This window comes from Acinonyx jubatus, chromosome B1 (assembly GCF_027475565.1).
Source record: "Acinonyx jubatus isolate Ajub_Pintada_27869175 chromosome B1, VMU_Ajub_asm_v1.0, whole genome shotgun sequence".
NCBI classification, from domain to species: Eukaryota; Metazoa; Chordata; class Mammalia; order Carnivora; family Felidae; genus Acinonyx; species Acinonyx jubatus.
The window spans coordinates 13,327,304-13,342,115 of record NC_069382.1 but is presented as its reverse complement, the minus strand read 5'-3'; the positions used below and the strand labels follow the sequence as shown (position 1 = coordinate 13,342,115).

The window sequence follows — 14,812 nt, the reverse complement described above, 5'->3', positions numbered from 1 at the left end:
TATTGTTCCACGTACTATTCAATAAAACATTAAACTGGCATGTCCTGGTTTCTAAGTATTTCATGTGTGTTCGTCTCATCTCCCCAATTAAACGGTAACCTTCTAGGTTAGATTACCTTTTCGTACGGTGTGACTAATACGGTCATGGAATTAATTCATGGGATACAACCAGCATCAAAAAAGTAGGAAAGACGTAGGGAAAAGCATTAGTGTGTACCACTTGGTAAAGCTTTGTTTCAGTTATGTCAGTCTATATATGTATGTGTCACAACGTAAGACTGAGGCTATGGGTCATTTAGGTCACGGTCAAAAATCTGAGAGCCACTATTCTAGAGGGCAGGAAGGATTCATTATTTATTCCTACGGGGCCCATCACCATGCCGTGCACATAGCTGCTGTTCAGTAACAACCTGATTGATGGAAAAAAAATTACTACCTGCCACTTATATTACAATCATATTATTATAATATAAAAATCAGCGTTGGACCATTATGCATATCATAATATTTACCTATACGTACTCTTTATTGTGATCAGGTTTAGCCTTATGTTGTCAAATAATTTTTAAATTGAGGCTTCTCTGTTGATGAGATAACGTGTTTAAGTCCCAAGCTATACACAGGCCTTGAGAGTTAGAAGAGGGAGTATTTTACACAAATGAAATATTCTTTACAATGCTACTAAAGGAGACATTTTAATGACAAGTTGACTAAGCCTGTTTCTTTTTCTAATGCGACTAAATTTCATCACTTTTAACATTTCTTTCTAGAAACAATCACTTGGATAAAACCTATATAAAATTTAGTAAGTGTGCTTTAAAAACGAAAAGATCTTAATTTTTAGTTAGCTACACAATAGTACGCACTCAACTGTGCTGCATTTTTTAACCTTACCATTTGAGCAGTCTGGGCCAGTCCAATTAGGGTCACAGGTGCAGGAGCCACTTTCTTGAAGATACGTCCCATGACCAGAGCACTGGTCTGGACACATGGTCTTCAGTATTTCACAATTGTTACCACCCCATCCTGGATTGCAGTGACATTCCCCATGGATACACACACCGTGATTGGAACATCCAGGGTCTAGACAGTCAGCTACAGTAGAGAAAAGAGAACAATTTTATAATTAAATCTAGCAGATATCATACATGCAAAGTACATGCAGAATAAAGAATTAGATCCCAATCTAATTTACATGAAAATTTTGGATACTCAAATATTTGACTACCATTTTCAAGAATGTGTTTCTGAAAATGCAAAAAAAAAATGACACAATTCAGCATTCAGAATTATGCCATTTAGGTAACTGAGACTCTTGCAAGGATTTGTAATTTTCATGAATTCCACACATAGATGCTCCTGAGATTTCAGACTATTGCTCTCTGTTCTGCTTAATCAGACAGTAATAAGTATCGGCTTCTCTATAACGAAATTGTATCAGCTGACCTAATCTACGACCATTGAGCAGTGACAGCTGTATGGGACTCTCAAACTGTTTGAGAAATAAATGAGTTGCATACGCTCTCTCCTTCTTAATTCACTTTAATGTGCTTTAGATGACGAGATTTAATTTAGCAATTTGACTCAATAAAACTTTACACTTGTAGGGTCAATGGCCTGAAAATTTAATTCCAGAGACTTAATTGCATTACTTTGTGTGTGCGGATCAATAAAATCAATTTGATTGAAGAACGGAAATGGTGCTTTTCTGCTTTTTGAAAAAACAATTCAACTGCACTTTACAGTATAGCAGTCTGATTCTCATCATTACATACGGTTATAGAACAAACCCGTGATGTACTTTTTTTCACTCGTATATTACGTGCAATAGCTTGTCTTTTTACAAGACCAGTGCTCTAACCCCTGAGCTATGGAGCCAACCGTTAGCCTGTCTTTTTAGACATGCCAAAATGCTCGATTAAAAGCTGGTTTTGAGGTGAAAAACTGTGAGAACAAACAAAACAAACAAACAAAAAACCTGAAAGCAAAGATAAAAAACCAACTAAGCAAAACAACAGCCCATCGTGGGCTTCGAGTCACACACGTTTGCTTACTTTCTCTGATTGAAAGAAAAAAGAATTATTCACATGACTGGAAGCACAGGGGCTCTTCGGTATTTGCTCTTTCTTATTAGTGAAAATGTTAACCAAATGACGCCACCATACGCATGGAGATCTAATTACTTTCACGAGGAGGCATATAAAAAGCTTCATCTGCCAAACTAAAGATGACAAATGATCCAATCGTCTCTTCCTTTAGGACGGTCACAACGGACTTCCGTAAATATGGGCGTGTTTACCTTCTTCACAATTCTCTCCTTTGTATCCCGAGTTGCAGGCGCAAGAACCCATGATGCAAATCCCACGCCCCCCGCACTGAGGGTCAATGCACTGCGTAGTGGGCACATCGCACTCGGTGCCCTTCCAGCCGCTGAAACAGAGGCAGCGGCCTTTGGAGTACTGTCCATTGCCGCTGCACAACACCGGACAGGCTGCTGTGAAATAAAACACGACAGAAGAGTCAACAGCCACATCTGCGGTCGGGGTCCTGAACGACAAGCACGTCGCTGGGACAAGGCGTCGGCCCGTTTCCCCCTTTCTTCCCCGTCCTGGGAGTTTTCTGATTTACGCGTGTTTCTACAGCCTCTTTCTATTGGCTTAAGAAAAGGCTCTAACTCGCGTACCTCTTGAACAATCCGGACCTAAAAATCCTGGAAAACAATGGCAAGTTCCAGAAACGCACTCTCCATTTCCATGGCAATTGCGGGGGCATTCCACCACAGACTCTGAAGAGGAGAGAGAGAAGGGATATTTACTGTGTAGCCCGCTTCCTGCAGAAGGTAAACTCTGTCACTTTGATCATTTTAGCTGCACATGAAGGAATGACGGATGGCTTGCTCCATAACCAAAAAAAAAAATAAACAAACAAACAAACAAAAAAAGGATTCACATATACTATTCAAACCAGCTTGACTAGTCAAGCAAAGCATCGCCATTTCAAGTGCAGACGCTCTCAAGTGTTTTTAAGACGCACTGCCCTCCTCCAAGATCCTTCCAGAATAATATTCAGTGCTTCATGGTTTGCCAACGTATTTGTAAATAAACAATTTGAAAATATCTCTCACAGTGTACCTCAGGCTTTAACGCCCTAGGTATCGCTCCAAATCGGTGAAGACCATTTAGTTTCTGTTCAACACACTGTGCAGGCGATAGCCCGGAAAAATATGCTTTGCAGACCGCTCTTACCTATGACGATGGTATTAAAAGACACCTGCTCCGTATTTTTCCCATCATTGTAAAAAGCCAGATGCCAGATTCCAGAATCCAAGTACTGGATAAAGCCAGCCTCGTGCAGACTGACGGATCTCGCCTGTCTCCCTGCTCTTTCGGGCTCAAGCAGGTTCCGCTGCTCTCTTGCAATCAATCTGCTGCCGTCCAGGAGCTCAACAAAGTCATACTGAGGGTGAGGACAAGTACAGCTGTTTAGTGGTCAGAACGATCTCGGTCATAGCTGCTTCTCTCATTTCCGTTTTGTGTTCCAACCTTTCCCCTCTGCTCTAATAAACACAACGTCAGAAAAAGGTTCCTGATGGCACAGGTCTCCTACACGTAGCATTTACAGGGATCGTAAGAACCACACACTGCACAGTGTTGTCACATGTAAAGTTCACAAATCGTTTCCCCCTTACTGGGCAATCGGTTTCCAGAGTTATCTCACTCTCCCAACGGATAAAAAGTTTGATGAGCTCAGGCGGTGTGCAAATACAGCCATAAACCTTTAACATTTCAAACCCAGCAGCCTTATTTTGGACCCCTAGGTAATCTCTTACCGTCTTCTCCTATTTAATACCCGTGTGGTAATGACTGCCATTGGATACGTACTCTGTGCTGGGATTATATTTACTCCTTGTAGCAACCCTTCTAGTAGGAAGGCACTGATACTTACACTGTAAGGGTGGAGAAAACCAAACCTCGAGGAGCTCCGGCAAGATCAGGTACTTGGTAAGCGGGAGAGTTGGTCTGTGAGAAACCTCAGACCTTTGCCACCACAGCACCGTACTCCTCTGTGCGACCCTGGTGTAACCATCCCGGGTACCATAGAGAAACCCATGGGTTTGTACCTTGTTATGGCTAAATTAAAAACATGCATCAAGACGCCTTTGTATCTCTGACTGAAAGTCTAAAAAATTAAACAGTGGAGGGGTTCCAAAGGGACGGAATAACAGTAAGTATGCCCAGCTACTATTCTGAAGTCAATCATCATTCAGCTTGATTTCTGGTTTAGTAAGATTAATCGTGAACGCTGGGTGGCCAGAAGAGTTCAACTGGAGAGTTTAAAGCTAAAGAAAAATATGGAATGTGATCGGTAATAGTAACCAGAGATAATGCAATGAATTTGGGAGACACGGCACAGACTTCCCAATATAGTTTCAATAAACTCATTAGATAAGAGTGATTCACTTTCTACGGACTCCTATCCAGTTTCCTTTTATTCCCGAGGCCTGCATTTATGGTGACAGAGACACTATGGAACAATATATATCATTTACGGTACCATATATATACGTATGTATGCATACGTATGTATATGAATCATCAATATTCTACTTTCAGATAGATTTCTTATCTGGAATTTCATCAGCGGTCTATTTAAAGAAAAGTTTATTATACGAATCCCTTAAAAACTGGAGGAAAATCACCTGCTGGGATTCTGAGATTCGTGATCGAATGTGCTGCCCCTGTACTTATCGCAAACCTCTCATGTTACTATTGGATGGAATTCAGAATATCTAGTTCCGTCTCCAACGTATTAAATTTTTTATTTAAATATAAAAGCCTATTGTTATTTTTCTGCATGTAGTAAAACTACCTCATGACATCATGCAGTTGTGAGAAATACACAAAAAAGCTGTCACTCAGTTAGCATTCGGTAACTTTTTTCATTTATATCTTATCAGGATGAAAACGATAACCGGTTGTGGATATTTGACCCGCAAAATTTTCATCTGGAACTGTATTTCAAAATTATCAGAGGCAAAATAATTCAGCACTTCTGAAAGGTGCCTATGCCTCAAATAAGCCACTTCCCCGTCGGATTTAAATATTTATATCAGCATGGCAAAGAGGCAGGGGGAAAGTTTCTTTTAATGGCTCCTTGGCACGTAAACATTTTTGTCCTCTAACACTCAACACAGTATGTGCAAACATTGAAAGGGAGGACGTTTTGGGTTTTAACTGGCCTCTCAAGCTCACCCTGGGAATCACCACCTTTATTGTAGAGATCGTCGTTTGTATCACATCAGGAACAGTAACACAGGGCTGGGGTGGTGGTCACTGGGATGCAGAGTAGTCGGCCACCCCTTCCCACACGCCTTTGTGGGGCTTATTCAAATACCTAAAGACAAGTCCCCTGCTTCACATAATCCCATGTCTACAAAAAGTAAACAAATTAATGGAACAGAAGTGTTTAATAACCTTTGTTCTCAGGGGGTAAAGTACAAAGCGATCACTTAAGGACAAACTGGTTTTACTTCGTAATACCTATTCCTGGCTTTTCCTCATAATACCTATTCATAAGATGGAGATGTGGATTTTTTTGTGGGGGCACGTCTTCGGGTCTTGTGTTATTCGGGGATAAAATTCAGTCTCACCACTTTGGGGAAGCGATCACGAGACAAAGGTCAGACTTTGATAAAGGTATCCTGGTAGTTCATTTCTGAGCAGTTAGACTGTCCATATGCTTAACTCAAGTCAGTTATTAAGAGGATGAGGGGCACCTGGGTGGCTCAGTCAGTTAAGCGCCCGACTCTTGGTTTCGGCTCAGGTCACGATCTCACGGTTCATGAGATCGAGCCCGGCGTCGGGCTCCATGCTGACATTGTGGAGCCTGCTTGGGATTGTCTCTCTCTGTCCCACCCCTTCTCACTCTGTCTCTCTCTCTCAAAATAAATAAATAAACTTAAAAAATTTAAAAGGATGAGAATCTATGAATCTCAGAATCTATGAATACTTAATTGTATTTTTTAATCAACTATTTGGTGGGAGCATTGAGCTTGCTGTAAATCTTTGGCACACAGGAGGAAGAGATTTTAGACATCATCTGATTCAACTGCTTCTGGACAGATACTGGCACAGAGAAGTGATTTGCTCAAGGTCACAAGGTCAAAGAGTCGCAGGGGTGCGTGCTTACAAAACTCAGGTTTCCAGCTACCATTCTGAAACAGGCTTCACGCACACGCTCTTAAATGATACACTACACTGTTCACTGTACAGCGTTAAATTGCTTCCTTAGGCTTCTAACTGTCCAGGAGAATAAACTGGGCATCAGGGAGAAGAAAGTCAATTGATTCCTTGGCAACAATCAAACGGACAGTTTTATAAAGGGTCACAAAGACTTTCAAAACTCAAGTTGACTATTCCGAATGGCCGGCCAATTTTAATTATTTCAGGTTGATTTATTTAACGTTCCCCAGAAACAGAGAAATGTTCAGTTTGGGTTGCTTTATAGCATATTTCATGTTTAAACACTGAACTCAGAAACAGTTGTTTGCTCTGCTGATCTTGAATAAATCAGAGGAAAGAACTCTAATAACCGTGGAGCTTAAGAAAATGCGTAATCTAGTTAAACACATATATTGTGGCCGGAAGGAAAAGTGGGTATGATGTATATTGTATTTAAATTCCAGAAGAATGGGAAAACCTGAAACTGCATTTTTTGTTTCTCTAATCTTACATGGTATACATAAGTAGGAAAGAGTCAAACCTGAATCTTTAAATAAATCTGTAAAGCACACAACAATTTTCTTTGGAAATTATTTTCTGGAGTTTACGGGTTACACACTCACTGTTGTGCTTAGCTTTAGAGGCATATTTCTTCAGTTATAAAAAAGTGATTGAATCATGTATATGGTTCCAAGGAAAAAAATATTTTTTCCTATATCACCGGGCTATTGATATAAATGCAATCTCTCTGCCATAACTAACGTTACAGACACCCACTCTGTTTAAGAAGACCTGGTTATTGCTTTCCAGACACTATCACTTACAGCAGGCACTGGAGTGAATTATAATTATAATCAAAAATTTAAATGGGTTGGGGCGCCTGGGTGGCTCAGTCGGTGAAGCGACCGACTTTGGCTCAGGTCATGATCTCATGGTTCCTGAGTTCGAGCCCCACGTCGGGCTCTGTGCTGACAGCTCAGAGCCTGGAGCTTCCTTCAGGTTCTGTGTCTCCCTCTCTCTCTGCCCCTTCCCTGTTCGCACTCTCTCTCTGTCTCTCTCTCTCTCAAAAATAAAGATTAAAAAATTTAAATAGGACACTAGTACACACTGAGAAGTATTCAATGTGCAAGGATTAAAGGCATTTATTTTAGGGGTGCCTGGGTGGCTTAGTTGGCTGAGCATCCGACTTCAGCTCAGGTCATGATCTCACGGTTCCTGAGTTGGAGCCCCGCATCAGACTCTGTGCTGACAGCTCAGAGCCTGGAGCCTGCTTCTGATTCTGTGTCTCCCTCTCACTCTGCCTCTCCCCCACTCATGCTCTGTCTCTCTCTCTCTCAAGAATAAATAAAACATTAAAAAAAATTTTTAAGTCTATTTTAATAATATAGACATGAAAACCATGATCAGAAAAATGATATACCAAAGCATGATATTCAAAAATTTCACAGCTATATCATTTATATATGTATATGAAACTTTCCCTGATCCACAATGACATAAGAGAAAGCATGGTTCAAAGTTTCTGACTCATCTTTCTTTTTTTAAATCTTTATAGATTATTTTATCAAAAACATTAAAAAAATGTTTATTTGTTTTTGAGAGAGAGGGTGCACGTGAACGGGAGATGGGGAGAGAGAGGGGATAGGGAATCCCAAGCAGGCTCAGCACTGACAGCAGAGAGTCTGATGTGGGGCTCGAACCCACAAACTGTGAGGTCATGACCTGAGCTGAAACCAAGAGTTGGACCCTTAACCGACTGAGCCACCCAGGCTCTCTCTCCCTTACTCATCTTTCTTTAAAGACATGATTCTTTTATTAGTATTTGATCAATTTTTCTTTACAATCCCTAGGGTATAGAAAAAGCATGTCTCACAGAATTACATACTATAAAGCAGACATGAAAACCCTCCAGTCCTCAGTTTATAACTCAAATGAAAATCTGCATGCAGTTCTATGGGTAAATAAACTGATTATCAAGTGTGAAACTTTTAGGCTCACCCAACCGTCAATGTTCATTAACCATCTATCACATTTTTGGACTGATGTACTAGTTGATGGTGGGAAAAGTCTGAGCTCCAAACTTACGGTGGGTAATTTAAATAATTTCTCTTGGACATAATGGGACCTCTTTTAAACCACAATTTCCAAATTACATACCCTGACCCAGGATCAGATTATGAAAAGGCCTGTAGAGTTATTGCTAGCAGCTGTCTCTACCTGTAAGGTAATTTTCATGCAAACGAACTGCCTCTAAAGTCATTCAATCGACGTATGGTTGAAGAATATTTGAATTGTTTCGAGTGCCACACTAAGGTGATCGCCCTTGGTTATCTGTGAAAGCTCTTTCTCCTCTTTATTTGAGGAATCATGGCTTGAGTCGACCAAGTTCACTCATATTTATGTTTTTGTTTCCATAATTTCTTTACTAACAGTAAAGCTGGCATTAAGCAGAAAAAATACAATATATTTCCAACAGCGTGAACGCCACGTTTGAGATGAAAATACTATGCATCTATTACATGAAAGGAATAAGACTGTCTGAAATTCCCACAGAATCTTCGTAAAACACTCGGAAAATCCATGAGGTTTTCCTAGGTGCTCAGATGATGTTCAATATTTTCATTTGGCTACTCATAAATTTTAGAACATTTCAGTTGGTCAATAATGATTAGCACAAGTCAGGAAGAAAATGCTGTTTTTCCTACTTATTCGAAAACCTCACGATAAGTGTAACCTACGTTCAAAATTCTTTTCACCGTAAACGATCAATACGAAAGAGGTCCAACAGTTAAACAACTGAACTCAAGAAACAGAATAACTTTAAAAATGCAAACTAGCAGTTTCTATCTTATTGACAACAAAGCCCACTTTTACCTGAGTATGGGAAGGTGGTAAGCCTTTTCGGCCATATACTCCAATCAATGCATCCTTCTGAAGAGAGATATTGAATTTCAGAAACTGTGGCTGATCAATAAAGAGCTGTGATCTCCAGAAAATCCCAGGAGGAACCTCTTGAATTGCCCTTCGGCCAATATCAAGTTCTCCAGAATCTATGGTGTTATTTTCTTGTGTAAATCCACCTAATTTTCCTGCATGGAAGAGATCCATGGAAAAACAATGAAAAATTAAAAAACAACAACGGACCCCCCCCACCCCCCACCAAAAAAACCCTCGAACGACAAAACAGCTTTCCTTTCAAAAAGTTCTTTTCAATAAATGCTGAGGCATTTTATCTTCTGATAAATGAAATGCTCTAACATACTTTTCACTTTAAAAGCTTTTTTGTTAGCTACTGCTGTTCAATGAATTCTGATTTAGCATATTCTTAAAGAAATATTTAAGGGGCGCCTGGGTGGCTCAGTAGGTTAAGCGTCCGACTTCAGCTCAGGTCATGATCTCACGGTTCCTGGGTTCAAGCCCGGCGCCGGGCTCTGTGCTGACAGCTCAGAGCCTGGAGCCTGTTTCAGATTCTGTGTCTCCCTCTCTCTCTGCCCCTCCCCTGTTCACGCTCTGTCTTTGTCTCAAAAATAAATAAACATTAAAAAAAAAAAAAAAGAAATACTGAAGTCAAAATCCTTTGCCTCCCCCTCCCCCAAGGTATGTCTACTGTTGAAACTCTTTTTGCACCTACGGTCTTTCCTGATCACTTGAAACATGATTATCGTACAAATATATGTCTTGTTATTTCTTGGGAGAGATTAAGTCTGTTAGTAATCAGTCCTTCTAAACGTACCATAACACTGCAAGTGTAAATTAAGGCAGAATGGATTATGTAGATTTCCAAATCAATCCTTAAGCAAACAACAAAACCAATCAATGGCACGGATTCAGGTAGTTCCCTCTGAACTAAACAGAATGAATAAAGATTCAGATGCTGGAAGGGAGGTAGATGTGCGGTAGGGGATTATGTGGTGGAGGGAGGGAGGAGTAAGCTTAAATTCTCACAAAGATACTGGAGAAGGCTGCCGCAAGCTTGCTCTCTTTTGACCCTCATCTCAAATTCATTTGCGGCCTCACCAGCCATACTTGAATTGCCCCTATCAATGACCCTCAACCTGTAGGAATAAAAACTCTGCTCCCTGAGTCTCTGCCGCCTCCTGGTTTTAGGAAACAGATCCAAGACTCAGAGTTTTTGGTATGGTTTTCCCCTCCTTCCCTCTTTGCTAACGTTCTTTCTCAGTTATCCTGAAAGGATGATAGAGCAGGTTTTACAAATTTACCTTAAAGAGAAATAAAACCACATTGTCTCTTATTCAAAAAAGGTCCGTGAAGGCTAAGGAACGGAATGAAACTGGAAAATTATCCTTCCTCTATTAATTCAAACTTTTCAAAGTGACCAAGTTGGCTTCCTATAATTTTTTTCTCTTAAAAAATATTATTCTGAATATGAATTCAGGTATTACATAATATCTATTACACAGTAGCCTCCAGAGAAGTTGGCCATTCAGAATTTAGAGGGTTTAATTTCAAATTACAGTGTTGTGAACTATCTTACTCTAATGACAGGAGGAGTGAGTCTTCTCTCTATGAGAAGTTATCAGTTTAACACTGAGACCATTTTTGAGCATTTACTAAGGGACATAGAATTGTAGGCAATAGAAACAAATATCAACCAAAGAGTAGAATTGTAGACATTACTTACTTATCTACTCGGCCTTCCATGGCTTCTGCCATCAGGCAACTAATTACGTGTTTGGGAGGACAACCCCTTCAACCTGGTGAATTAAATGACAATCTAAAGCCACATATGGTTAAGGGTCAGAGGAAGGTGAGATCAATCGTAGGCTGGTGGTTGAAAGATTTCACAGAAGGGTTCAAAGTTCTGAGGTAAACTCTGAAGGACAGGGAGGATAAGGTTTTTGAGCTGGAGTCAACATTACAATTAAAAACATGAAAGTGAAACTGGACATATGTCATAGTGATGGTGAGCAGAGAGATCTGTGTGGCTAGGAAAGGAGTTAAGAAGACTGGCTTTGGATTCAGTTGAACTGGGTTTGAATCCTGACTCTGTCAGTAACTGGTTCTGTGATTGTCAAGAAGAGATGAAATCTCTAGTTCTAAACTTCATCTGTAAAACGGGAATGGTAATAATGCAATCACAGAGCTCATGTATATGAAGCATTTGGCTCTCAGTGTGCATCGAATGAATGAAAGACAGTAACGGGTTTGTCACGAGAGTAATGGAAGGTAGGGCTAGAAAGGGAGGATGAGATCAGTTTCTGGAAGGCCCTGAATGCCAGCTTAAAGAGTCTGGTCCCTAACATGAACAGACAGTTCTCCAAGAAGACATCCAGATGGCCAACAGACACATGAAAAGATGCTCAACGTTGCTCACCATCAGGGAAACGCAAATCAAAACTATGATGAAATACCACCTTACACCTGTCAGAATGGCTAAAATCAACAACACGAGAAACAACAGATGTTAGTGAGGATGTGGAGACAAAGAAACCCTCTTGCACTGTTGGTGGGAATGCAAACTGGTGCAGCCACTCTGGAAAACCGTATGGAGGTTCCTCACGAAGTTAAAAATAGAACTACCCTACGATCCATCAATCACACTACCCAAAGAACATAAAACAGTGCATTTACCCAAAGAATATAAAAACAGCAATTCAAAGGGATACATGCACCCCTACGTTCACAGCATTATTTGTAATAGTCAAGATACGGAAGCGGTCCAAGTATCTACCGATTGGTGCAGGGGTAAAGAAGACACCGTATGTGTGTGTGTGTGTGTGTGTATCTATATATCTATATCTATATCTATGTCTATATCTATATCTATTACAATGAAATATTACTCAGCCATAAAAAGAATGAAACCTTGCCATTTGCAACAAAGTGGATGGAGCTAGAGAGTATAATGCTAAGCAGAATAAGTCAGTCAGAGGAAGACAAATACTGTGTGATTTCACTCGTATGTGGAATTTAAGCAACAAAACAGATGAGCAAAGGGTAAAAAAGACAGAGAGAGGCAAACCAAGAAACAGATTCCTAACTATAGAGAACACACTGATGGTTACTAGAAGGGAGGGGGGTAGGGGCACGGGGGAAGTAGGTGATGGGGTTAATCCCCATCACTTGTGATAAATATTGGGTATTGTACAAAAGTGTCAAATCACTATCGTGGACACCTGAAACTAATATAACACTGTATGTTAACTAACTAGAATTTATTTTTTATTTATTTATTTTTTTTATTTACAAAAATTTTTTTTACATTTATTTATTTATTTTGAGACAGAGAGAGACAGAGCATGAACGGGGGAGGGGGCGGAGAGAGAGGGAGACACAGAATCGGAAGCAGCCTCCAGGCTCTGAGCCATCAGCCCAGAGCCCGACACGGGGCTCGAACTCACGGACCGCGAGATCGTGACCTGAGCTGAAGTCGGACACTCAACCGACTGAGCCACCCAGGCGCCCCTAGAATTTATTTTTTAAACTATTATTATTTGTAATATATAACTTATTGTCAAGTTGGCTAACATACAGTGGCTACAATGTGCTCTTGATTTTGGGGGTAGATTCCTGTGATTCATCGCTTACGTAGAACACCCAGTGCTCATCCCAACAAGTGCCCTCCTCAATGTCCATCACTCATTTTCCCCTTCCGCCATGAAACTTCAGTTTGTTCTCTGTATGTAAGAGTCTCTTATGCTCCCTCCCTCTCTGTTTGTAACTATTTTTTTCCCCTTCCCTTCCCTTATGGCCTTCTGTTAAGTTTCTCAAGTTCCTCATATGAGGGAAAACATAGGATACCCGTCTCTCTCTGACTGACTTATTTCACTTAGCATAATACCCTCCAGTTCCATCCACATTGTTGCAAATGGCAGGATTTCATTCTCTCTCATTGCCAAGTAGTATTCCGTTGGATATATAAACCACATCTTCTTTATCCACTCATCAGTGGATGGACATTTAGGCTCTTTCCATAATTTGGCTATTGTTGAAAGTGCTGCTATAAACGTTGGGGTACAAGTGCCCCTATGCATCAGCACTCCTGTATCCCTTGGGTCAATTCCTAGCAGTGCTATTGTTGGGTCGTAGGGTAGTTCTATTTTTCATTTTTTGAGGAACCTCCACACTGTTTTCGAGAGTGGCTGCACCAGTTTGCATTCCCACCAGCAGTGCAAGAGGATTCCATTTCTCCACAACCTCGCCAGCATCTGTTTCCTGGTTAACTAACTGGAAATTTACATAAAAACTCTAAAAAAATAGATACTTGAAGTAGCCTTAATATGGCTAATTTGTATTTCCATGCCATAAAAGCACTTATTTTTCCTATGTTGTATGTATGTGTATACGTATGCATGTGTGTGTGTGTGTGTGTGTGTGTGTGTGTTTATAATAAGGAGAAACAGAATTCTAGATTACTAAGGAATGTGTTTTGTGATCACAGATGAGTATGACAGATATCCAAGTTATGCCCATTGGGGTCTAGAGAAATTCACAATAAATTCACACTTAGAGATAAATGTCAAGTTTGAGTAGATTACTAGTAAATGCTGTGACTATCTTCTAGTTGGCTGATCACATCCTACTCAATGACACATGTACCATCATTTGCAAAGGACACCTATAGCTAAAGGGAGACCACTGGCTAAAAGGTTCTGATTGGGCTAAAGCTGACGTGAAGTCATGTTCAAGGACGTGAAAGTGCATACAGTAGTCCCCTTTATCCCTGGTTTCACCTTCCACTGTTTCAGGTACCTGCGGCCATCAAGTGTGGTCTGAAGGCAGATGATCGTCCTCCCGACCTATCTTCAGAAGGTAAATAGCCTAACGCTATCTCACACAATGCCTACGTCACTCACCCCATTCATCCCATCACGTAGGCCTGTTATCACCCCACGTTATGACAAAGAGAAGGGTGGGTACAGGGCAATAAGATATTTTGAGACAGAGACCACATTCACATAACTTTTATTGCAATATATTGTAGTAGTAATTGTTCTATTTTATGGTTAGTTATTCTTGTTAATCTCTTACTGGGCCTAATTTATAAATTTAACTTCATCAGAGATATGTACGTATAGGAAAAAATACCATATAAAGAAGGTTCCGTACTATCTGTGGTGTCGGGCATCCACTGGGGGTCCTGGAACACATATTCTGCAGGTAAGGGTGGGGAGTGACTACTGTAGTGGGACCACAGTGGGAAGCCTGGACTTGGGAGACACGTTAGGATACAGCTGCGGTAACCTAGGCGTGACTCAGGAGAGGGCTGTACGAACAGCTTAACAAGTCATTACTTACAATCCCACTTCTCTTTTTCCCCCCGATGCCCATAACCATGGCAGTTGTTAACATTTCAGCTACCAGATCTATTTTTCTTTAATTTAGTAATATAATACGCTCTAGGGAATAAAACCCAAAAATTGGGTTATAGTAATCCTCGCTAATTTCTTATGTATCGACTCAGAGTATAAACCACATCATTCACTGAAATACTAAATATTTATTTTATGATAGTAATATGTATTCATTTTTAGCAAAATTAGAACATATAGCTAAACACAAAGACAAAAGAATAGAATCCTACCACGATGGTAATCCTACTATAATCCAAGATTATGTTTGCTTCCTTT

General features: G+C 40.3%; 1 protein-coding gene across 17 annotated transcripts in view; it reads right to left on the bottom strand.

Moving 5' to 3' along the window:
* TENM3 (teneurin transmembrane protein 3) overlaps positions 1-14,812 on the bottom strand; it is a 1,268,347-nt gene that overhangs the window by 110,511 nt on the left and 1,143,024 nt on the right. For all 17 annotated transcript variants that reach the window (XM_027077054.2, XM_027077058.2, XM_027077059.2 and 14 more), the window contains 5 exons: positions 9,096-9,310; positions 3,246-3,456; positions 2,684-2,785; positions 2,300-2,494; positions 895-1,095 (listed from right to left, as the gene is read on the bottom strand). In XM_027077054.2, coding sequence (XP_026932855.1) covers positions 895-1,095; positions 2,300-2,494; positions 2,684-2,785; positions 3,246-3,456; positions 9,096-9,310 — 924 coding nt within the window. The remainder of the gene's footprint in view (positions 1-894; positions 1,096-2,299; positions 2,495-2,683; positions 2,786-3,245; positions 3,457-9,095; positions 9,311-14,812) is intronic.